Source organism: Tachypleus tridentatus, chromosome 5 (genome assembly GCF_004210375.1).
Source record: "Tachypleus tridentatus isolate NWPU-2018 chromosome 5, ASM421037v1, whole genome shotgun sequence".
In the NCBI taxonomy this organism is placed as follows: domain Eukaryota; kingdom Metazoa; phylum Arthropoda; class Merostomata; order Xiphosura; family Limulidae; genus Tachypleus; species Tachypleus tridentatus.
The window spans coordinates 20,833,493-20,860,139 of NC_134829.1; the positions used below are offsets into that span (position 1 = coordinate 20,833,493).

The 26,647-nt window shown below is 34.3% G+C and overlaps 1 protein-coding gene across 1 annotated transcript in view; it reads left to right on the forward strand.

Moving 5' to 3' along the window:
• Positions 1 to 25,965, forward strand: part of LOC143250667 (transgelin-2-like) — a 57,298-nt gene extending 31,333 nt beyond the window's left edge. Inside the window, exons 2-4 of the mRNA XM_076501551.1 lie at positions 21,396 to 21,532; positions 24,578 to 24,788; positions 24,889 to 25,965. Of these exons, the coding sequence (XP_076357666.1) occupies positions 21,396 to 21,532; positions 24,578 to 24,788; positions 24,889 to 25,059 (519 nt within the window). The 3' untranslated portion in view covers positions 25,060 to 25,965. The remainder of the gene's footprint in view (positions 1 to 21,395; positions 21,533 to 24,577; positions 24,789 to 24,888) is intronic.
• Positions 25,966 to 26,647: the final 682 nt, after the last annotated feature.

The following is a 26,647-nucleotide window of genomic DNA, read 5'->3' on the forward strand; positions in this document are numbered from 1 at the left end:
GTCGGAATGTAGAGGGCGGTGTTAGATGTTTGAATATATAATTTTATATTAATTTTATTATATTTAATATAGGTATAAAAACGTTCCTTTATATTGGTTTATCTTGGGTTTAAGTTGTTTTATAAGTAAGGCTTCTTTAATTTTGCGTGCGTTTGTTTGTTTCTTTATTTAGTATTTGAGTGTTTTCTATGGTTATGTTGTGTTTATTTGACACGAATGAATACATCCAAAAAATGAACATCCTATCAGACACGAACAAATTTAAACCAATACACACAAATCCAACATAGACACACGAGACGCAACTATACAAATTGCTACTAAAAATGAAAAAAGCCAACACAATTTCACAAACACTTTATTCCTACCTACGTAAAACCGACTCGCGCACACCACAAATATACGACATCCCCAAACCTCATAAACTAGATTGTCCATTACGACCAATAATGTCCCCATATGAATCGTTTAATTACAATCTTGGTAAATACATTGCATGGGCATTCTCCAAATATGTAACATCAGCCAGCTCATTCATCAAAGACTCTTTTAATTTCAAGTCTAATCTAAATTAACTTATTCATAAATCCTTAATGGCCAGTTTCGATGTTATATCCCTCTTTACAGGAGTTCCAACCACTGAAGCAGGTAAGATAGCCTTAGAACTCTATATCCGAGACCCTAATCCAACTATAAACATTTTCAGTAACCAATTATCAACCCTCATAGAATTCACCACGATAAAGACAAACTTCATGTTCAACAACCACAACTATATACAAACAAATTGCCTAAGCATGGGCAACCCAGTATCACCAGTTCTAGCCAATATTTTTATGACACAAGTTGAAACACAAGCAAATAACACAGCATTACATCCACCACTATACTGGTACAGATATGTAGATGACACGGCTGCGGGATTCACATCTACAGAACACACACTTAATTTTTTCGATCACATTAACGCTATACATCCCAACATCAACTTCACATGTGAACAGGAAGAAAGCAATCAAATATCATTTCTTAACCTCAAAATTACGAGAACCAACACACAATTCAAAACAGAAATCCACCGAAAAATAACCCATACTGGACTATACATTCCTTGGGATTCAGCACATGAAACAAAACAAAAACTCAACATAATAAGAAAAATTAACAATGAATTGGACAAAATAAAACAATACTTCATCAACATGAATAAGTTTCCTCCACAAACCGTAGAAAACATTATACGCACACACCTAGACAGAAAGCAAAATCAACCAACAAAAGTAAATATATCTCACGAATCAAAAAGTCACGAAACCATATACTGCTGGATATCACGTATTCCCGACATCAGCAGACAAATAACCAACATTTGGCAAAAACTAGTAACAAAATGACATTCCAGTTAATACCAAATTTGTTCAAAAACCAGGCACAAAACTGAGGTCTATAATATGTAAAAACTACACTGACAAACACCACACCAACATTATTTATAAAATACAATGTGATAACTGCCACGACTTCTATATTGGAGAAACAAGTATAAAAATGGAAACCAGATTCAAAGAACATAAGTCACCTTCACACGTTTTCGAACACTGCAAGTCAAATAAACACAACATAACCATAGAAAACACTCAAATACTAAATAAATAAACAAACGCAAAATTAAAGAAGCCTTACTTATACAACAACCTAAACCTAAAATAAACCAATATAAAGGAACGTCTTTATACGTATATTAAATATAATAACATAAAATTATATGTTCAAACATCTAACACCGCCCTCTACATTCCGACACTCAGTTACACAACCCCTTCCAAATATGTGGTCAGCTTCTGGTCAGTTACCTCTTTCTTTGTGAACCTGACGATGACCGAAGAAGGTCGAAACGTTGTTCGCTCTTCTACATAAAATATTTTCTAAACCCAAACGAGCCGTTTTTGCGTATATATTTCTCTACAAGTGGGTTCTCTCGACATCACTGATTGTTTCATTTAAATAACTCGTAATGCAACTGATGTAGTCCTGAAATTAATTGTAGTGTTTCCGCCTTTAGATTAAAGAAAAAAGGACAAGCTTTGGATCTTACATTTGCAGAGATTTGACAGAAATTAGGAACTGCCTCAAAATAAATGTTTGTGAAAGTAAATACATTTAAATGTATTAATCTATGGGATATTTAAGTAATGAATAAAAAATTGGTTTTCATTTTTAGGAGAAGTGTTTATGTAATTCAGTAGTTTGATTAATCTTTGCGATTTTGACTAAATTAATTATTCAGAATGCAATTCGAGACCTTACCAAAGAAAACGTTTCTCATATAGACATGGAAATATAATTTTAAGTGGAATAAAAAAACATTGTCTTAATTACTATACGAAAATTCCAGCATTGTTATCATTGTCCGACTATTTCGTTAGCCTCAAGTCTTGAAATAACACCGTTAAAATATAATTTAAGAACATTTAAGACAAAAAAAATTTTCAACGTGAAATATTTAATTAATTAATAAACAAACATTTTAAAAATAGACATGAAATTAATCACATCAAGGCAGTGTTTGGTATAAGAACACCACTTGGTGAAAACTATAGTGTTTGAATAATTAATGCTTGAAACTAGGTGTCGTTAGTTTGTACCCAGCAGTATCCTTGTTTGTTTTCATTTTATCCAAGATAAATTATTTTAACGGAAATGTTGTTCTTCAAACAGTTATCATAATTACTCACAAGGACGAGACACAACTATATGTTTACATGCCCCTCATATTTAAATATTTATTTTACGATTTTTAATCAAACCTGATATTTGTAATTATTCGTAAGTTATTTTCAGATACCAGGTGTGACAAGTCACCGGTGGCTCAGCGTTAAGTTTAAAGGTTTTCGGGTTAAAAATCGAGTTTCGATACTTGCGGAGGGTAATATAATTTACGAATACTTTGGTGTTTTCTATTTGTTTTACTCGAACGCTGGCATCTGTAGTTCAAGGCCCAAGAAAGTACATTCAACAATTACTCTATATTGCTTTAAAAGTACATTTCTGATCAAACTAACAGATCTGGAAGTTGTTACAGCTTTAAAAAAATATATATTTTTCGTATAGTATCCTGAATTCTGTTTTCCGTCATGTACACGTTTTCAAATATATTAAGAAATTATTTCTAAACTCTCAGATAGACCTCATTTCAAGGCAACGCTGTACTAGGAGTTTGTGGGTATAGATGTGTTGTACAAATTGTACGACACTTCAAGCAAGTCATGGGTTAAACGGGGTAGGTCACAGGCTCAAATTTGTTAAGCAACATATCTTGGTAGAGCCTTGAACATTTCGATACGCAGACGGAAATGATTAATCATAAGGCAAGGAATTCGGTTTTACGTCTATAATCTTAGCACAGTTTTCTCGCATTCTTCGTAACTTAAAGAATAGGTCGTGTTTTGTGTGAACTTTCTTTTAAAGCAACATAACTTTGATACGAAAGTGAGTCTAAAAATTAATTCATTTTCGGTTACATTGTGCTACTGTATAAATAGTTAGAAACAAAAATGTTGTATTTTGTCAGAATGAATAATAAAATATTTTTGGATATTTCAGCCAACTAGTTTCTGTAACACATTTACCACCATTATGGTTAACGAAGTAGTTTAACGTCTAATGATAGGGCAAAGGTATTAGAAGAACAAATTGTTTGTTGCTGCGTATTTCACGTGCTCTCTTGCTGAACATGTAATTAATTTGAAAATTATTGTTGGCCTCTGTGATAATTAAATATGTATGTTAATCAACTGGCGTTGTTTTCACCAACTTGGTGCTGCTTTATGCGTTTTGGTTTGTTATTCGTTCGGAATCAACTTTAATAATACTGAATAAGATAAGTAAAAACTAATATTAAACTCATTTAGATTTTGGTTTGTTTGGTTTTGAATTTCTCTCAAAGCTACACGAGGGCTATCTGAGCGAGCCGTCCCCAATTTAGCACTGTCAGACGAGAGGGAAGGCAGCTAGTCATCATCACCACCCACCGCCAACTCTTGGGCTACTCTTTTACCAACGAATAGTGGGATTGACCATCACTTTATAACGCCCTCATGGCTGAAAGGGTTTTGGTGTGATGGGGATCACATTTAGGGTAAAAACTGGATGAAAAGAGAATAAGATTTCTTCAACTTTTGAATTGCTTTAATGGTTTTTACTAAAATTGTCTGTTTTCCTTTTATCCTCATGCTCGCTTATAAACTTGCTCGTGTTTGTCTGGTTTACTTTTCATAAAAGTGGCCAGTGTTAAGTATTTTGGGTGATCTTTTTGGCAAATTGTTGATTTTGGTCAATTTGCGGGTTCTAGATTCGAAACTTGTCCACCTGACAAATGGCTCCTTCATTCTCAAAATTGAAAAACAAATTGGCTGTCCTCCAAAAAACATCAATGGCCATTATCTCGTACACCCAAAAAACATCAATGGCCATTATCTCGTACACCCAAAACGTGAAGGGAAATTTGTGTCTCAGACATTTAATCAGTTTTCTGGTCTTATTACAGATCTAAATGGTTCTTTGAACTAAAAAGGGAATTCACAATAGCTCCGGCACTTACAATTCCTTTAGGTGGAATTAAAGTAATCTATAAGACCTTTGTTCTCTTAGCTATAAGTTTGTGCACGTGTAATATCAAACGTGGGACGCGTGTATACGCCATTTGATTTTATTTCTCATCAGGATCTATGTCAGCCTACTCTAAAATTGAAATTATTTTAGGCAGGCTTATAGTAAAATATTCTCAGACCTAGGGCGTGAGAAATTCATCAAATGAAAGGGTTTGATCTCCTGAGACCTAAGTTGTAATTAGATCTCAAATCAGTCAAGATATAAAGAAGCTATGAATGAGGAAGTTAGTCAAAAGCTTGAAAAAAATTTTGATCGATGATGCCGAGGTAAAATAGTATTAATGCTACAATATCAAAAAATTGTTTTTTACTGAGCTGAAACAGTTGATTTGAGTATTGGCGTAAATAGGTGAAAAAACTTGCATTAATTAAAATAGAAATTGAAAATGTATGTTACTGTTTCAAAGATTGTAGTTAAACAGACTTCAACACCCTCAAGTTGACCATACAAGTAATTGGTTGCCATAAATTACCTTAGAATTCTTTATTTATCTTTTTCACACTTTTTTTTTTTTTGGAAAAGTGATCCAGACTGTTTGACTTTATATAATTTACCCAACAAAGGATGATGTATTATTACTATTATAACCCTTTTTACCACTGGCTGTTACGGTAATGGCAAACAATTCTTCCTTGGTAAAGTGTGACCTAGTGTTAGAAGGGTTGTTAATAAAGTTTTTACTATATATAGGTTGCAGATCGGAAGGTACAAGGTACAATATACTGCTGACTATACATTGCACTTTCAACTGTGAAGGCATTCTTATAACTGACGCTCAATCTTATTTGGTTAATAGCAGCATATAGTTGACATATGCTGTTGTATTGTGTTTTCTTCGGACATTAAGTCGTACGTTTAGAGATAGCTGACCTAACATTAGGGGTCCAGCATGAGGGAAAATGACCCGATTGTGGTTTTGTTTCTCAGTTTATAGTTTGCACTGTAACCACGACTACTCCAAGACTGTTAAAAGTACTATTTAAGATTGAGATTATTGAAATATTAGAAACCGAACAAAGACACACAATACTGAATTGGTAAATGACCACAGAAGTGTTTTCCCGTTACGTAAATAGTTCCAAAATGGTGGCGATATCTCTTGGAGACGAATTCGTTTGAATATTTGTCTCAAAAAGAACTGAACTTTTTTATTCTGAAGAAAAGTCCTTTCAGAACCAAGTGACATAAATGAAGAGCAAAAATAGTTGACGTTAATGTGAAATAATTACTATAATATTAGCACTAATACTACTAATAAAAAAAAAATCTAGTATTGCTACGTCAAGGAACGGTAAGAAAAAATAACTTGGGAAACCAAGAAAGCACAATAAATTAAAAATGCAGTTAGGTGGCAAGGATAAGTGCGACCTTGAGCTGCTCCATATTACTGAAGGCACTTAAAAACTGTTACAAGTAAAAATACTCAAATCAATTGGAACTGGGCTAAGTGTTGCTTAGTAGTTATTGTGCTATATTATAGATCCAAAAGTCCATGATTTACTTGCTGTTGCCACATACACACACAAAGGAAATCGTATTTTCCTCTTTGGACTATGGAACTGTCATAAGAGTGATAAACAAATTTCTTCAGATCATGCCATTTAGCCAGACAAGAGTTGGTGGTGTTAACTAGCTGCCTTTTCTTTTGTCTGTAACAACAGAGTTGTTTTGATACTACCAAACATTTATCCAATCTTTCACACCCGATTGTTATTTTGTCAAATTTACTTTAAAAAAAATGTAGCAATCTGAGATTAATGTATCGATAATTAGCCAATAAAAAGTTGTTTTAGTTTCATTTGAAACATAAAATAGTATTTTACTTGCACTTCTCAATCTGGAATTTTACTGCAACTGACACGTGCTGGTCAACACCTGGTAAGTCTCACGCTGGTACAACGGATTTACAACGCTACAATTAGGGGTTCGATTCCACTCGGTGCACTCAGCATGTATTCTGATGTGGCTTTGCTATAAGAAACACACACACACACACCTGGTAATTTGTAACGTGCAACTTAATGTATCGCTCCTTCATGTTTCCACAGTTCTTTTTCTCCAAAAATTCGCCTAAAAGACAAACACTGGACTTTAATCCCTGACATTAACATTTCCAAAACTGTTGATTCTGACCATCTAAAAAATGTTGACATTGTTATAATGTGTCCAAGAATGACGGGATGGAAAGTTGGTAACCTTATCGCAGAAGTTGGAGTGTCGCCTTTGAAATATCTGCTAATTTTATCTTTCCAGAACGAGTAAATACTATTATGTCCTTATTTAGTATATGTACATAAATTATACTAAACTTTGTACGGGTGTTTTGTATGTATTTAGTTGGCGTACTTGTTAACTGCCTTTATATTATAAAAAGTTGTAAACAATTGTTAATCGTACAGCTTAGCGAAAGTTGCATAGAGTAGTAATTGTTCAGTAAGGCTTATAGTTGTTTGAGCCTGTTTTTGTGTCATACGCATTTCCAGTGAGTTTTGTACGGCTTTTATGAAGTAATGTAGAGTTGTACAAGTTGATATGGGGAGGTTATTTTCTTTTGAATATTTAACATTAAAGGAAAACAAGGAACCCTTTGGTCCAGCTAGGTCGTCCTATTTACTAACCTAAACACTGAAAAAGAAATCATCCCTTATCATTCAGATATTTGTCAATCTTTCCTTTAAACTCATTTAAATTAACTACATCTAACAAATCTCAAGGCAACCCGTTCCTAGGGTCATCTACCTGTTAGAAATAGTTGTTGTAGCTAGAAATGACTCCTTCCCTGCCAAGAGTTGTATATATTTTCCCTTGTCTTGTCATTTTCACCATTAAATACCCCCCCTCCAATTGAGACAATCAATCTCTTTAATTATCTTAAACACCTCAGTCATGACCATGTGGTTAGAGCATTTGTCTCACAATCTGAAGGTCGTGGGTTCGAATCCTAGCCCCACCAAACATGTTGGCTCTTTTAATCAGGGAGGAGTTATAATGTGACGGTTAATCCCAACATTCTTCGGTAACATAGTAGCCCAAGAATTATTAGATTGGAGATGGTTAGCCCTCGTGTAGCTTTACGCGAAAATCAGATCAAACCAAATCAATCAAATCTTCAAGCCTTCTCTTTCAAGAGGAAGTTTGGATATCTTAGTTCAGATATCTTAACATATCCTTTCCATTCCTCTTCTGAACCCTTTCCAGCAATTCTGGGAGTTATCGTTGGGGTAATTACAGTATTGTAAGACACATAATCTTCATATTAACATGACTTAAAAAGTTAGCGCAAGAATAATTAATGAATCAACTACACCTTTACAACTCTTTAGCCGCTGGAGTTTGAGAAAGTTTGTTATATTAAATATATGAATAACATCTACTGAATATTGCAGACACTTGAAACTTCCTGTTTTATATCAATGTACGTGTTTATTACGACAGTTTTAAATTCGTTCACATGGACTGCATTTATCCCATTAATCGTGTTGATTTATATTAATCAGATTTCTTTTAGTGCTAAGGTTCAAGTGCTGTTTTTATAACCTAAATGTTCTCCTCGTATTAGATTTCTGCTTAAAGAAAAATGAATCGTAGAATTTCAGTGGCTTGTGTACCAATCAGTATGTTTCGTTTTGTGGTACTTTGAATTCTGATCTATCACACACTTTTGTTTGCTAGGGAAGTATACTGATTTTCTTTTGTAATTATTAATAAATATGCATGTGTATATACACGGAGTTTTACCTAATATGTAAACGGAATCCACTACATTCACCATCTGCTATATCTTGTGATCTGTTTAAACAACGGGAAGAGAGGGAAAATTGATCATGCAAAAGTTGAACTTTGTATAGATTCTAACAGCCGAATGGTTACAGTTCAGATGTATTAAAATGGCTAAACCTAACCTGAATTACTAAAACTGTTCTAGGCCTGATAAAACGACGTGGCAACGTCTTAAGTACTAATGCAGTGATTTAGTGTGTAGATTTTATCCAATTCGCTTGAAACAGACCATAACAGCACGCTGTTAGGTGTCACTTCGAAAAAAATCATGAAAATATATATATTTTTTTTTTTTTAATCTGAAAGATAAAACTGACAAGCTGGTCCTTTTTTCCAAATATAATGAACTGGAAAAACAAAAGGATAGAATTTAAAAAATATACAACTGAAACTTGGCATGGCCTATTTGTACACTTACTAGATATAGCGAAGTACATACACGTTATTCAGTAAAACGAATAAAAAGATAATGCAGGTGGCAGTCAGTAGTGTACAATTATACCAGTACTCAACTACAAGAGCCCGACATGGTCTAGCGCGTTAAGGTGTTCGACTCGTAATCCGAGGGTCGCGGGTTCGAATCTCGGTCGCACCAAACACGCTTTCAGCTGTGGGGGCGTTATAATGTGATGGTCAATCCCACTATTCGTTGGTAAGAGTAGCCCAAGAGTTGGCGGTGGGTGGTGATGACTAGCTGCCTTCTCTCTAGTCTTACACTGCTCAATTAGGGACGGCTAGCGCAGATAGCCCTCGAGTAGCTTTGCGCGAAATACAAAACAAAATTACAGGAATTAATGTTTAAATTCTCCAGAAGATGGAGGGAGGTAAGATACTCAGATATTGAATCTGAGGCATTTCCCAGCACCGCATACTTTTGTAACTGGATAAATTAAGCTTCGAAACAGTACTGTATCAAGGATATACCTTTGTTAAAAATAGACTTTCAGCTAAATTAAAAAAAGAATAGAGGGCGCAGTTAACTTCTAAAACGGCATGTTAATATTATATTCCTCTAAATCAGTATTTTCGTTTATACATCTGATTGTTCTGAACAGTGGCTTGAAACAAAGTAACTTATGAAGGGAAGTGTCTGATGAAGCTAATAAGTGGCTTGAAACAAAGTAACTTATGAAGGGAAGTGTCTGATGAAGCTAATAGTTTGCTCTTGTTCGTGTGTAGTTAAGACTATTACCTGTAAAGGAGATGACACACAATATTTATGAACAAAAGTGTCTTAAAATTTCATGTTTTAATGTAATTTTGGGCTTCAAATCGTAAAATTGATGTGCACAACGTCCATGACATAAAGCACATGAGTTAAGACAAGTATATATGCGTTAAAGAGTGAGGTGTAATTCTTCAGAAGGTTCCTTTCTAAAGCATTCTCATAATTTTTTATAAATACCGATCTGCTACCTTGTTGAGTTTTCATACGTGTTTTACAGAGAAGTGGCGAGTTAACGAATATGGACGTCACAAATCTAATCTCCAAGGGTTTAAAGATGTTTAGTTCATGGAGACATCGCATCTTCTCAGCATCAAAGCCACGTTGGATTCTTTTGCTTTATTGACGTATACGTATATATCAGTTTGAAGAGGTTTTGCGAATACAAACGATGCAGCTATTCAATAGTGTTTTGTAATAATCCAAGTGCCAGGCGCTGTGGATACTTCAATCAATAGCCGGGAGTGAAAAACAGCATATAGGGAATGGTGGTGTTATACATGTTAGTTTGTTTAAGTGGTTTTTAAGGTGGCACGCCGATGAACTTCAAAACCTCTGAGGGCCATGTGGTTTGTAGAAAATACATAAAGGATTTTTGTCTACAGAAGAACCCACGTCTAGTTTGTTCTTTGCATCGGGAAAACTGTCCTGTTTCAAAAGATATAGAAAGGTATAATGTTAGTGATAAATAATAAGTTTGTGTCTATTAAATATATGGGTTTTTGTCTTCCGAATAATTTTGTCTCATTAAATGTTCAACAGGAAATTATTAACAAAGGTGCCGTTGTAACTTTCTTTTCGTTGGCAAGTTCGTTTATGTTGAAAATAACTCGAGGCCAGTCTGTGCAACAAAAAAAAACAACACTTTTTGCTAACGTTTCTCTACAGGTTTGTATACTGTATAAATTGTTTTAGGCCTGTATTTAAAGTTATGTTATTTGCACTACACTAACATAAGAACGAACTTTCTACAAAGTAACTCAGTATTCGTGATAGCTAACACAGACACAAAAATGTGAACACAATGAACGATTAACTCTGAGCTAAAATCAATGCTCTTGATACTTTACTGTAAGCTTGCTGAGCAGATATTCTATTCACTCACATTTATAGCATAATCCTTGTTTGTCTCGCACCTCACAACGCCTTTAGTTCATTAATATTCCCGAATATTCTAGGACTGACTTGACATTAACGTGATACGCCCTCTAGCAAATATTTAGATTAAAACACTAAAAAAATATATAGCTTATAACAATACGTAAACTAAATTCAAGTTCGTTTACCAACAAGCTGTGCAAGTAGTAACTGAAACATCTCCCTCATAAAAACAACAAAAATCCTTCTAGTACAGAATTTTACATTGTTAAACTTTAATTGTAGTACATGTCTCTCACTCCCCTCGGTTTCCATTTCCACTCCCACCTTCACCCTACTAGAAAAGTCTGCATTTGGCGTATCTAGTGCCAACGAGACATTTTACGCAATACTAGGCCTCACCATTTGAAATAAGACATGATGGTAGTGTCTGCGCTACTTATGTTGCCAGTTTTCATAAACGACAACTGTTATGTTGTGAAGTAAATTAAAGAAATGTATTGAAATTATTATCAATTTCATTTAAATCATTTACAAGTTACTTTTATTATAAGGATTAATAACACAACGCTATCATTTATTGTTTTTAGCACTAATTATTTATTATTTTATTAGAATAAACTTTAATTTGATTCAACGGAATGATAGTTTAATAAACGCGCAGGAAGATACACACATCTAAAGCATACTATCACAATTCAATATTTAAACAGTTTAGAATAAAGAACATAAAATGCACTTGAACACCAAATCAGGTTTTACAGAGAGCCCCTGCTGTCGAGATTTCATTGTTAGTTCATATATAATATGTAATACTGTAACGTAGTGATTGTGTCTACTCTGTTCTGGCGCCTGGACTTTTTGAAAGAGTGCATTTAATACTGAATTCCTGTCGAGTACTACTCTAAAGATAAAACGTTAAATCACCAGCAGGAACAAATATATATTCGATAATCAGTGGCGTCATTGCTGGGGGAGGGGATAAAGAAGTAGCTCCCCATGAATCTCGGAAGGACCCTAGAATAATAGTTTCTTTGATACATTTCGAGCCAGACCGGAATAACAGATACATAAATTACGCCACAGATCAGAGGCCCACTTGAGATAAGTCTTCTTTGCACTTTCCCTTAATATTTTATGTGAAATGACGCTCCTGAATAATATAACTATTCTTACAGTTAAAAACAAGTGGAAAATACTCTCATGAAATTGAAAGCGTAAGAATTGAGTGCACCACAAAGTGAGGAAACAAGGTAGGAATGGGCACTGCGTAATAAAACTTCCTCTGCAGTCCGCACACGTACTCGTGTCCAACAACATTGTCTACTTCGTATATTCTTTGTATCTACGTGGATTAAATTTATATAGAAATTAGTTTTGTTTATTATACAATGACTAGACCAGGTGGTTAAGGCGCTCGACTCGTAATCCGAGGGTCGCGGGTTCGAATCGCCGTCACACCAAACATGCTTTTTCAGCCATGGGGGCATTATAATGTGACGGTCAATCCCACCATTCGTTGGTGGGAGTAGCTTATAGAGGTCGCGGTAGATGGTGATGACTAGCTGCCTTCCCTCTAGTCTTACACTGCTAACTAAAAAAATAAAGAAAAAACAATTATTTTCAGCTAGGTACTCAATTACGCTTTGCCAAAATTTTGTTTTGGTATTCTTGACACGTCAAGTTATATTAATTTGGAGTCGTATATTAGTCCTAAAACTTTAACTGCTGTTGCTGCCTTGAGTAAAGTTGCATCTAAATACAAGTCTGGTACTGTCCCACTTTTAATCGATGTAGTGAAAAGTATGTCTTGGGTTTTTATAGCATTCGTTTTGATTCTCCATTTATTACAATTTCTTTCTATTCCATCTAATAATGGTAGAACGTTACATGCTGCTCTTGTAGAGTTTATGTAGTCTTACACTGCTAAATTAGGGACGGCTAGCGCAGATAGCCTTCGTATAGCTTTGCGCGAAATTCAGAAACAAACAAACGAACAATGACTACATATTTCTTTGAATCGAATTATTGAAAGTAATACATGTACTATAGCATCTATTTATATGGCATCAATCAGAAGGATTTGGATATTCGTGTGGACTCGTATATACAATATTTGTTTATCTTTTCCTTATTTTAACTTGAGAGTAGTCACCTTCCCACAATTGTCTGCAGGCAGTGAAGAGTGATATAGATGTGGAACGTTGTGGGCTTGGGCACCCACATCTTGTTCTCCTAATTTCTAATTTTCTTATGTGAGACTAGCAAATTGGAGGTTGACTGATACAGTGTATCCCCACCGCAATGTGGGTCGTACTTCTGAAGTCACTTCCAAAATTAGGATAAATTTTATAATTCCACCTTGTAGCTTGTACCTTTAGGATTCTTTTTCTTAATTTTTTATTTCATGTTAATGTGTTTTGGCTTATGGCTTCAATTTTATGATTATATATATATATATATTCGTTACAACTTGTCCTTCCTTTTCCAGTTGCATGAAAATGCAATAGGACTTTATATATAAATTATATACGTAGATTACCATACAAAGACAAAATATCCTAAGAGCTTTCTATGTATCGACGGCACAGATATGTTGCTGTCTATTCAAAAACAGAAGTATAATGGCATGGACTATGTTGGACACGCCCCCTCATGAGGTTGTTCATATAAAGTTTTATTACACCATTCTACTTTGTCGTCACTTTTTGGTCATCTCATTCATACACCTTTTACATTCAAAGTGACATGACATGTGCATCATTTATTCATTTGTGTTGATATTCTGTCTGTATATCATTGGTGTGGGTGTGCACCATAATATAATGTGCAAACAATGATGCATGTGTGTGTGGTGTGAACTTTTTTCACTTCTATGTGTACGTATTGTTAGTGGGTTCACCCCGCGTTAGCATACCCTTACTCAGTTTCAAGATCATTTCATCCAATGTTATAGATTACGACCCTTCACTCTTTTTTTATTTTACCACTTAGAGTATGAAGTGAGCGAGCAGACGTACGCATTTCAAAATGGCGTCCCTGTTCGAAGTATAACATGATGGTATCAAATAGCACTTCGTCTTGGATTTGTTTAGTCTAGAAAAATGTTAGAACTTGCACGTGGTTTCTGTGCTATTACTCTGTTTGCTGCACTTATAACTATGGTAGTCTGCCACACAGCTAATGAATGAGATTGAGAAATGTGTGGTTTTGTGAACTTTTTGTATCTGTTTAGGTTTTATAACTTGTATTTTTATGTGGTTTCTTAAATCACCTAAACAAATACTTTGAAGATTTAACATTTAGCCTTTAAAGGTATGTACGAGTAAATAGCTTGCGTTGTTTAACCGCCCCAATCCTATTAAAAGTACTACCATACTTCCGATATTTGGAAAACGTTGTTGTGAACAACCCAGAATGAAATTTATCTGAACCTTAACAGTAAGGAAAATTTCGCGACATTTTTCCATGTGAATACCAGAGCTTTCTCAAGCGAGATGATGGATTGTTATAGCTTCTACGCTGGAACGTAACTACCATATCTTTTTCTTTTTTTGAATTTCGCACAAAGCTACTCGAGGGCTATCTGCGCTAGCCGTCCCTAATTTTGCAGTGTAAGACTAGAGGGAAGGCAGCTAGTCATCACCACCCACCGCCAACTCTTGGGCTAGTCTTTTACCAACGAATAGTGGGATTAACCGTCACATAATAACGCCCCCACGGCTGAAAGGGTGAGCATGTGTGGCGCGACTGGGATATGAACCCGCGACCCTCGGATTACGAGTCGCACGCCTTACGCGCTATCATATCTATTTTGTGTAATTTTGTGAAGTAAACCCATCGATCAATACACCTGGCGTTATCTCATGTGACTGTGAATCAACCAACAGGATTAATACGTTTTGTGTTGCACCAGTCATGTTGTTATACAGTCGATCTAATTAATGCACTAGTATTTTAGTTGTTATAATGCAGCCAACTAGATTATTAAATCTTATGGTGACGCAACAAGTTTTGTTAATGCATGCGATACATTTCAACATCTTGTGTCACAGTTAGTCTAAATAATTTACTTGTTTTAACTGTCATGTTGAGATAGAGTCGATTCATTTAATGCACTTGTATTTTATTTGTCGTGTCATAACGTAGCCAGCTAGAGTAATAAACCTGATATCTTATTTCTCATATTTTGACACAATCTGATTAATACGTTTATAATGACATTTTGTGATCCCTTCTACTCCATTGTTGTTGTTGTTTGCAAGAAACAAAAGGAAACTAAACAGCACGAGAGAAACCTTTAAAAACGTTTATTTAGTGACTAACCAGCTACCAACCATAATAGTAATCGATATACGATCGACACATTTACCATAAGCACAACTATTTTCTGTTTTCTCTCTAGGAACGTGCAAAACATACATAAGCCTTACTAACGCGCCATGTTAGATTGTAAACTGTATCGAAATATATATGCAAAAACGGCTCGTTGTTCGCTCTTTACGTAAAATATTTTCTCAACCCAAACGAGCCGTTTTTGCATATATATTTCTCTGCAAGTGGGTTTTCTCGACATCACTGATTGTAAACTGTATCGCCTTATAATTTTAGATTACTTGTGTTTTCGGTTTTGTGCGTGTTCTTTGTCTGGTTCGAATCGACAAATTTCTTATTGATCCTTTGTAAATACGATCTTACGTTCGTCGTATCTGTTTACGTACAGGACTGTCTCGGTTTTTTCTTGGTCTTCTGGGTCGTGGCGACTGTGAAGTCGACGTTGTGAAGTCGCTGGCCCCACAATCACGCCGGGAGATTGTCTGCTTGTAATGGACTTATTAAAAATGGCGCCGTTTTCCATGATGTCTTCATGAAAAAAAGGCATTCTCAGAAGTTGCTTTCTATGTGTTGTTGTGTCAGCTCGATCATGCCTTTTTCCATAACCTTAACGTATTCTAGTCATCCATACAAGTAGTCTATCACTTTCCATTTGATTTTAACTTGCTTATTTTCTAGTCAGCTAATTTCATGTCACATCAGATATGTTTCCCGGAAGATGAATTAGGACTATTTTTGATACCATTGCACATGAACAGTCTTTTTCCCTGCTACATCATAGTCATCACTGGAAAGCCCAATAATCAACATCTTCTAATCTCTTGCTTTCTGACACCCCCCTTCCATTTCCTTCCCGTACATATTTCCTAATGCAGTGTTACGTATTATTTCTCGTTAGGTGACATAAGGTGTTTGCTCTTGTACCTTGTAGTTTAGTTATAGTTCTCGGTGGCTCAGCCGGAAGTTCAAGGTCTTTTAATTGTAAAATTGAAGGTTCGAATCTGTTGGATAGCGTAACTTTAAATAGAATGAAATAACTTTATAGTTTACTATTATACGCTCATAAATATATACTCGAATTGCTTCAGTGTATATTTAATATTTATAACACTGCAACGTTATTAATGTTATACGCACTGTATTGATACTCGTAACAACTTTCTTAGCGCTTAAAACAATACTATTACTATAATATTTCATTGTTAATAACGGTGTAACTTATCAATGTTCGAAGGAAATATATACACAGTTTTATATAGTACGCCTCTGTTTTAGAAAACAGATAAACAAAAATATTTATTGCGTACAAGATCTTCGTCGGAGAATATTGTAACTTCTTGTAAAGTTAGTTAACAATACGAAAACCTGGTGTAGATTTAGCTTGTTTATTTCTCCCGTGTTTTACATAATATAAAAATTGCTGCTTACTAAGGCCGGACGTGTTGGTATCGTGGGCCCTTGGAATTGTAACGAGAACTGATCTCTTCCCTTTTCCATACTTCACATTTAGATATCCTTTCATGTTCCTGTACAAGTTACTTAAATTTGAAGATGAATATTCCACCTTTAGCTAATTCGATCATGAAGTAAGCAAATTAGATTTCAAACTCTGAAATAGCGATTATAAATATATTTGTATATTTTAACCTGGGCTGTATATACTCTTGGCAGCCCAGGATCCTGGACAGATTTCCCGATTGGCCTCCCTTAAATCCGACCCTTATTGTATCCTTTAGGTAGCTGTTTCTTCAGAATCGCCAATGTTGTGGAGAGTTAATATTTTCGCCACACGAATTCCTTTTATATAGATATAGAAGGATATAAGAATACACGAGTATTTTCAATTATTTATTGATAGAATTAATTATATTAAACATACGTGGTTAGAAGTAAGGTACCAATTCACATGTGGCTAGTGGCGACCGTATTGGACACCGTGGCTTTTAAGATGTAAACGCGTACATCAAATAGTTAAGTACACTTGAGTTAAGCCTAGTTAGAGTTCTTAAAGATAAATGTTGACCTTTAACACTTGGTTAAGTGTTTAGCCATATAATGAACTTATTCGACGAAATTGAGTGGAAACTTCAAAATTTCGTGTAAAATATAATAATAGTAAAATAAAGCGTAACCACTTTTCCTATCAATTATGAATTATTTATTTTAAAATTAAGAATATAGTCAATATATTAGTTTCCTGTTGTTGATGTTAGTTTGTTACGAATATTCGTATAAGACAAGTCGTTAAAATATTTGAGCGACATAAACTATGTTGAAAAACTCTAGTTTACACCTTTATCGTCACTTAGTTTGTTGACATAAGGCGTAACCTGACCCTCGGATGCATAATAAATAATACTTACACAACACTTACACTAATTTCGTGTTAATAACATAACTTGCATCACCAAAACTTGTTCGTTTTTTGTCTGTCTGTAAACCTTTCTGCTGTCTGTTCACATATACTTGTACATTAACCTGAGAAAATAAAGTTCCATATATCTCCTGGAAAACTAACCCATCTTAGTTGATTAAATCATATTGTTGAACGACATGTATACGTGTATATACCATTATGGCGACTTACACAATGGGTTATTTATAAGTGAAATTCTAGTTTGTCAGACGACAAGATGTTTTAATATCGGACACTTCTATGCTATTATTGGACTTCGCCGTTTTGTTATTAACCTTTCACCAAAGTTGAAATAGGTTGTTTTTGATATTTAAATGAAAGTGTCATTTGTGGTTAAAAAGTTAAGATGTCCCGATTGATTTCAGTGGTGGCAGTTTATACAAAAGAAAAGGATATTTTCCTTATGTGTACTTTACTTACGGATAAAAGGTTGAAGGATATCCAGATTGATTTTAAACATGGCAGTTTTTACAGAAGGGTAGTTCTGTGTGTGTGTGTGTGTGTGTGTGTGTGTGTGTGTGTGTGTAATATTACTTTTGGTTAAGAAATTGAAGGATGTCTAGACTCGGAAATTCTAAAGTTATGAATGTTTTTATAGATGAAAATAACACCATTGTCCAAGCTCTTTACGGAAAGGAATGTTATGTGGGCGATTAGACATCATAAATATTATTTGTGTGTGTTTAAATACTTTCACGGTCACAGGTCTACAAATATAGATATTTGTTTTATCGTTCGTGGCTGTAGATTTATAGATGCAAGTTCCTTACATATAAAAATATTTTTATCCAGTGCTAGTGTCCTTCACGAGATGGCGCTTGCATATTTCGTTTGATCAATACCAGTACAAGGTTATTTTCGCATTACTTCGTTGGTCAGTGTTCAGTGGTCTTTTCGCTTCAATTTAAGCTTCAATTTATCAATGAACATTTAAAGCGTAACAATTACTGTGAAGTCTTAAATAAAATACTTTTACAGAAAATGTAAAAATTTTAAGATGATATATCAACACTTTAGTTATGCCATTTATGAAATAAGATTTTCTTTTGAAAACACTATCATGCTAAATATTTTTCGTACTACACAGTGACGTACCCAGTGACGTACAGAATGGGCAGTTCCATCCCACCCACCCCAAAAAAAAATTATCCCTATTTCTTCTATTCATAGAACTTAAGTGATTTACACGGAAGTTGTTTTTTAAATGAAATGACTTTTTCAGAATACTGATGTGATCATTCAACTGCCACCCTATAATAACCGTAATTAATTAATCGAAGCAGTGGCGCCAATGAAGGCCTTGACATTCATGTTACTCAAACAAAACTCCAGCCACGTACTTGTAAAACTAAACTAGTGAGTATGAACGGCTGACTTTAGGGTTGAAAGCATCATGGATTAAAATCTGCATCACCTGAATGAAGTAGAATTGATGCAAACTCTTTGAGGAAGTGTTTCTTTAATTCCAGGTTCGTGATCGCTAGTTTGCGAAAATCCATTAGGCTTACGTCGTGGTATCAAATTAACAACCTGAATGACATCGCAAATCATGTTTATTTCGATCCCAATGTTTCAGTTAATAATGTATCAGAAGCAATAATTAAAATCATATATATGGCGTTGTACTAAGACAACGAATCACTTTGGGCTGTTAAATATATTTTTGGATGTGGTATTTACTTGCACACTGGGAGTTTGTTTTCGAACATTAGTTTATTAGAACCCATCGCTGAACCGTAACAAAGGGTGACGTATTAACGTCTCTTCATCTTCTCGAATTATCTGTTGTGAAAAAGTTGTAATATGAAAGTGAACTTTTGCCTATTTGTTTTATATTTCATAAAAGGTCTTCGTGTCATGGTTTAATACTGTTCATTAGCCCCTCAAAACAGCAAAACCATAGTATTAACTCGATTTTTTGTTATAAAAACTGGATTATGTGTGTGTGAAAGTGTTTAAAAAACCTACTTCCTTTAATCAATTTTATTAGATTATATTTGATGAATGTATGCCAATGGTGTTGAGGATATGGGGAAGCCACGCATGCTCCTCAACTGTAGTTCCTGTTTAGCATTGTACATTTCCTCTGTTGTTCCATTATTTTCTCATGTGAGATACGTAAACACGCACGTGTGGTGTTACAAGAGTACATGCATACAGCTGCTGTCATAATTAAGTGCAGTTATGCAGACCAGACAAGGCTTCTTACTGGGTGATAGGTTAGAAATGTGTATGTTTGAAGTTATCAGTTGTAGTTGCCACAAAATAAAGTACCTGTCACTATTACGTTGCAGGAGAAATTCAACTTAAATTTGGTAACTTTTAATGATGGGATTTAGTGCTAGTATATGCCCTTTAAAACTGAAATTACTCGCTCCTGCCATTGTTAAATGCATTTCGCGCCATCTATTGTGGATATATTTAAACAATTGATATTGATTTATTAACATGATCATCTGCAGGATGCAATGTGCTCGTATTCAGTGCGTAGCTAAAACAACAAAATAAAAATCCGCATTTTCATGAATATTCCTGCATATGTGTATTTTGTATTTAATGTGCGAGATTTATTTTTGGCATTGTCTTAATTGTTCAATTAAAATATTATCGAAGTGAGGAATGTGTTCACGTTTGTTTTAATCTTTAAATGTTAAAATTTACCTATCGTCTTATTCTATATTTCTTAAAATATTTCCTCAAATTCGGAAAGAATAACATTAGAGAAACTTTATATGTAATTATCAAAGTAAGTCCTGCCGAGTGTACCTCGCAGTGGAATATCCACGTAATCGCTTTTTATAAGTGATTCTTAAAAATTCGTGACCCGAAACCTGTGTTAACATTAACAAAGGTACTGCGTTCTTGTACAATTTCATAATTTTATTCCGAATACTGTGAGTAGCTCCGTTCAATAAGACCTGCTCTAACCCCTACATGTTTTGTTACGAATCACGTATTAGGATTGTTTTTCGAGAAAGCGCGTGACTTGGCTGAAATACGTGGGTCATTCATCTAAAACAGTGCCCTATCACTTACGGTATAATTTCCGTAATAAACGAGTGAAAGCAAATGTGCTATCAACCACATTGTTCCGTCTTATCCCAGAGAACCTGACATCTCCTGTAAGGTCTCAGCACTGGGTATAATAAACAAAGATGGTTTTAAAGCTCTTTATATAACTTTTTATGAACGACTGTTATGGTGTGAATTAGGTTAAGTAAGGGAACTGCAATTACCTTTTGTAAGTCAGATACTTAAGGTCGGTATTAATAACACATTAATTATTTCACTTTTTAATACTTGTTACTATATTTTTACTAATTTTATGACTTACCTTTACTCTCATGTTGGGTATGATTATCTGTTTGTGTAAATTTATTCAGTTTTTCATTTGTTTAGTGGTAATTGTTGACCTTAGACATCTTAATATTTGTTATATAACATTTCAACATTATGAAGATAACGTTGACGTCAGGAGATAATTTAATTTGTCCTTCAAGTACTCCTATTGCAATAACTAGATTTTAATTATTACAATTCTGTTTCAAACAGAGCAACTAAGTTCCTACAATTGGGGCAGTTAGTAATTTTTGGATGTTATTGGGCTATATAGTGGTTCTCAAGCTCTTTGACGGATTATAAGTTCTATATACTTCCTTTGTGTAATTAAAATTTTTCCAGATGTATTGAAGACAGCCAGCGCTGATCTAAATACTTCGAGTGGCGTTTTTTGTATTCGTTCTTATTGCCTAAATATATCTACCCTAAGTGAATACTTGTCAGGTAATTATTTGAATACTATAAAATGTACAGTGCTATATGTTAATCGCGAGTTATAGTTAATGTATAACGTGTATTTAAATTTTATAGATAAAATCGAAGTATGACCCACAGCTTGCGTTTGAACTGTTACAGTGGATAAAAGACCTCACAAACGAAGATATTGATGCTGATGGTGACAGCAAGAACTTCCACGCTATACTATGTGATGGAAAGATACTCTGCAAGTGGGTTACAAACTTGTATTTTTAAAGCTGTTTAATGTACAACATTTTATTTTGTTACCTGAGAGCCCCCCCCTCTTTTATTTTAATTTGCTTCTTACATTTCGGGTTGGATACTTCACATTAACCATCTAACCGTTCTACAGTGCAGTAGTCTGCTTTTATTATTGGCTGTACATTTTCCTCATTAGAACGTGAATTTCGGTGAAGAAAAGATGGCGCCCTAGCCTAATGATGTAATTTAGCCTTTGATTCGCTACTTCCGCTGCAGCAGACTGGTTTTGCTGAATTCACAGCTCATCAAAGCTCCATGGAAGAGCGAACGAAGTATATAAATAAAGTAGGCCTCGTACAGTGGTTGAATTAAGCAGTTTATTTGTTGTTGATGTGTAGCCTTTACGCAGTACTAATAATCTAAAATAATTTGATTGCTTTTCCGTAACAATGTTTATTACTGTACATTTTTGTAAATTTTGACTTTTTTTTCGCTCAATTTACTTAATGCAGATCAAGCATTTATTCGTGAATCTTTAATTGGATTTATTTTAATTCAAATCAATGAATTATTTATTTGCTTGGAAAATCAGTTCTGAAATTTACTAACAAATATTTCAATATAAAAAAAAAAAAATCTGAAAGTTGCGCATTACTCCTTTGAGCATTACACATTTTCTTAATCTTAACGGAATTGTAAATAGTTCTTTCTAAGAGGAAAGTTCTTTTCCTATAAAGTTTCCGCACATGAGAAGTATGTTTTCAGCTTTCCTTTCTGAGAAGCCCCCTTGTGGCACAGCGGCATGTCTGCGGACTTACAACTAAGAACCAGGTTTCGATACTGGGATAGTCCATTCTGAAGCTTTTGGGCTTAATATAAAATAAACATTTCTGAGAAATTAACCAGTGTCTGAAATATCCTCTCAGTCCTGTGTAACATTTTATTAGCTCTAGCTTATCACAAATTTTCAGCGAAAAGGAATTGTCTGGTAAAGCCATCGGTTTTCTCCTTCCAGATTATTAAGTATTTGGCATATTTCTCATAATGACAGTTCAGCTGTGGCAGTAGTCTTCTCATAAATAGTCAGGTTCAAGAAGAGCAGCTGTTGCCGCCCCAAAAATGTCTTGAAATAGAGAAAGGTTCTTAAAATTACAAACACAAAACTTGTAGCACTGGTTCGAAAAACTAATAGGAATAGTTCTTTATGGTTTAGGGATTTCGCTATTGAATAAATGTGGTACAGTCCAGTTAATTTTCAAATACTTGTTTTAATTTTTCTGATAATTTTAATATTTTCAAACATTACTAGATTGTGTTATATATCCATTAATGCAAAATTTTGATATATGTACTTTGCTAATCAAATATAACATTCTTCACATGAGACGTAAATTCACCTGATCTATTAAATTATAAATGCCAAACTTTCTTCAAACAGATTCTTCCGTTTTGTCCAGAATGTTTTCGAATATTTTCCATGGTTATTTTGTTTTTCGTTGCTAGAATTGCTTTCATTAAATTTTTTTTTTTACTTCCAGCTTTACGTTTATTTATTCTTTCTTGTTAAATGGTTGAAAATAAACCATATGTATCAAATAAAATTATTTAGGAGTAATATACAAATTATATCATCAAACATTTATATAGCTGTATAAAATAATTTCATAAAATATCGTTTTCTTTGTGACAATTATTTTCAAAGAATTTATAAAACATAATTTAACCATTACATCTTTTTATTTTAAGGTTTGTAATTACAATGTTTCACATGTCGTAACTGTAAGTGATATGTTCATTTTTTATTTTAATTATATTAGTTCCCTAATTCACTTGCGTGCTAACACTAGCATACAAATAATGCATTTTTTTTAAGAGTTCTTTAGGCCTGTTACTAGTTCTTTCGCATCCCGCTAGTTCAGCAGTGTCTACAAATTTACAACGCTAAAATCAGGGGTTCACTTCCCCTCGGTGGGCTCAGCAGATAGCCCGATGTGGTTTTGCTATAAGAAAACACACAAACACACACAGTTATCTTTCATGCTAGGTAAGTAGCGCTTTATTATCGTCTTTCCGTAATAGACAATTTCTTCTTTTGAGAACTTAAAAGCATTTAAGATAGCTTAATTTAAAATACCTTTTATTTCCTGTTTAGAAGTCCATTAAGGCCTAAAATTTATATTTTTAAAACGTTCGGAACAAACTTTGTTTTGTAGGCCAAAGTCCTTATGTTGGGTTTTTGCCAGCCATAATACATCCATAGAAGAAAATCTTAAAACTAACCGATGTAATTCCAGCTTAAGTCTTGCAGTAGCTAATCCACATAAGTAGATCTAACTACAGCGAGTAGTAGTTGTATAACAAGTATATTACATAATGGTGCACCACACAATCCATTATTCTGTTTATATGCAAGCTCTTTTTTTCCGAAAGAGCGACGCCTAATCCACTTAGTATCTCTGAGCTGCCGTGCAATCGGCGAAGGTAGCCTCACTAGCCATATAAGGATACACTCAGTAAACCTTCATTTTAATTTAACATTCGTAGTCCAGTATTTGTCGAATGGGACAGTTGCGTTTCAGCGGTGATGTATGTAACACGCCTAATATAGTGTAACTATTGTATGGGTGGCGGTGTAATTACAAACCTACGCATTCGTCATATTAAAATGCCAGTTCGTCTTTTTGCATTTCACTAATTGTTAATCATGTTTACACATTTGAATATTTTTCGTTTCTGTGAATTAAAGCATCTCAAATCCTTATTGAGAACCATTTAAAACATGTTAGGTACCTATTTCGTTATTAACAAACATTTCTTTAACTTCATACTTTCTTTACCAATCTGTACAATCGGAACCATTTAAAACATGTTAGGTACCTATTTCGTTACTAACAAAAATTGCCTGTACAGCTTCTCTATATAAGAACATATACGAAATTGTGATAAGTGTTCCTAAGTTATTAAATATAACGTAAAAACAAGCGACATGTAAGCGTGGAGTCCGTGGACTGTTTAGGAGAGTTTGTGAATACTGAGTCTTTATTTATTTACAGGTTGATCAATATTCTTCAGCCAGGCACTATCCCAGAAAAAAAGATAAATGATAGTAAGTTGGCTTTTAAGAAAATGGAGAACATTAATCATTTTCTCGAAGGTGCACAAAAGTTAGGAGTGCCATCTGAAGAGATATTTCAAACAGTCGACTTGTGGGAACAGCAAAACCTGACAGCGGTTTGTATCTGCCTTCAGTCTCTAGCACGTAAGGTAAGGTACCACATTTCCGTATGAGAACTGTCTGTTTACAAATTTTTCATTGTATTTCGACAGTAGTTTAATTTTCAGTGTGCATGGGTGTTTATTTTAGGCTCACAAGTATGGTCACAAGTCCCTTGGTCCTAAGGAAGCAGAACCTAACATCCGAACATTCAGTGAAGAACAACTGAAAGCTGGTGAAGGTGTTATTGGATTACAGTATGGAACAAATAAAGGTGCTACAGCAAGTGGAATAGTCTTTGGTAACACCCGCCATATGTAGAGGTGTTATTTTCCTATTGTTCATTTATATACCAAACAATTCCTGATACCCAGATTGCAACAATTGGCCCCAAAACAAAGCCAATCAAACTTCAGAAATAACGGATCTAAATCTTCATAAGGCCAATAACAGTTACGGCTTAAATCTTTCAGAAGGAACATAGATTGATAGTTTATAACACAATATTCCAAAAGGTTTTGTTTTCATAACGATCTGTCACCCACCTTTAAGTACAAAACTTTAATACAAGTCCGAAAACTTATTATTATTAACTCAACTGAAGTGTCAAAATCTTAAATTGCCTTTGTTTCTATTCTTATCTGAGAAAAAAAAAAAAAAAATTGAAACCAGCTTTTGCCAAAGTTAAACCAATGTTGTTACTATGGTCTTGTAAGCTTTCTTTGCTATCCATATTTACATTGATTAAAAACTTAAGTCTGGGTCTTCCGATAGAATTGCTTACACAACATTCCTTTTTTTCTTTTATGCTTTCCACTGTTGAAATTATGTCTAAAGTAAAATTTGTACGATCTCAAACTTGTTTTTGCTTTATCAGGTTAATGGAATATCCTGTCGTGGTGTTTATAGTGTTTACTTATTTTTGAAAATGCGCTCATATTTGTTTTTCTTTTTAATTTTAGCGAACATTTTGAGTAATGTCAGACTTGTGTAAGTTTTAATTGTGTTGATAGTAAAATCGTTTCGTAGATTAGCTCATTTTCAAAGGCGAAAAAAGTCTCAAGATATGCAGTACCTAAAATCAAGTCTGAAACAGATTACTCTGGTGACTATGTTCTCTTTCTTTAGTTACATTAATACATTTTTATTCTGCGCGTATGTGTAAGTGACCAGTTGTATCATAGGAGCTCGAGGTTAAATAAACAATAAAGAATTTTATGAATAAAAGCTTCAGAGTGTATCATTGTATTTAAATACAAAGTGTTCCTTCTATCGGTGGTGGGTGTTACCTAATTGCGGTTAGTGTCATTACTGGGCTGCTTGCTGTAGTGACGAAAGTGGTGGGCAGTGAATTAGGATTCTTGCCGAATAACTCACGGATGTAGCAGGACACACAAATGAGAACAAGTCAACCAACGAAGTTGTTTTCGTTACTTTAAATTACGCATCATATAAATGAAGTGTTTCTGTTTGATAGTTAGTGATAAAGAACCAGTGTGAAATACTGATGGACATTTAAAATAAAATCGCTTTTTATTAACTGTGAACGAGCTAAGTTGCAACATTGTGTATTTACTGGCACGGACACTGTTGTGGAAATCTTGTATAGCGTTTTTATAGAGAAAGTAAATTGAAAGTTCGCGACTTGGTACTCCTGCGTGTTTAAAGTTAGGTAAGTGAAGGCGAAAAGTTTTAAATTTCCTCTTTATCAAAAAACACGACATTTCGTGTTTCATTTGAAAGTGACAAATAAATTAAGAAGAGGAAGAAAAGTAACATTCGGGTGCATCTAAAATATGACATGGGTGGATGAGTTAGTTTAGCGTTTAATGGCGCAAAGCAACTAGGCTATTTGCGCCAAAACATGACATAGGATATCTTGTTTTGCTTGCAGAAAGAATACGAATAT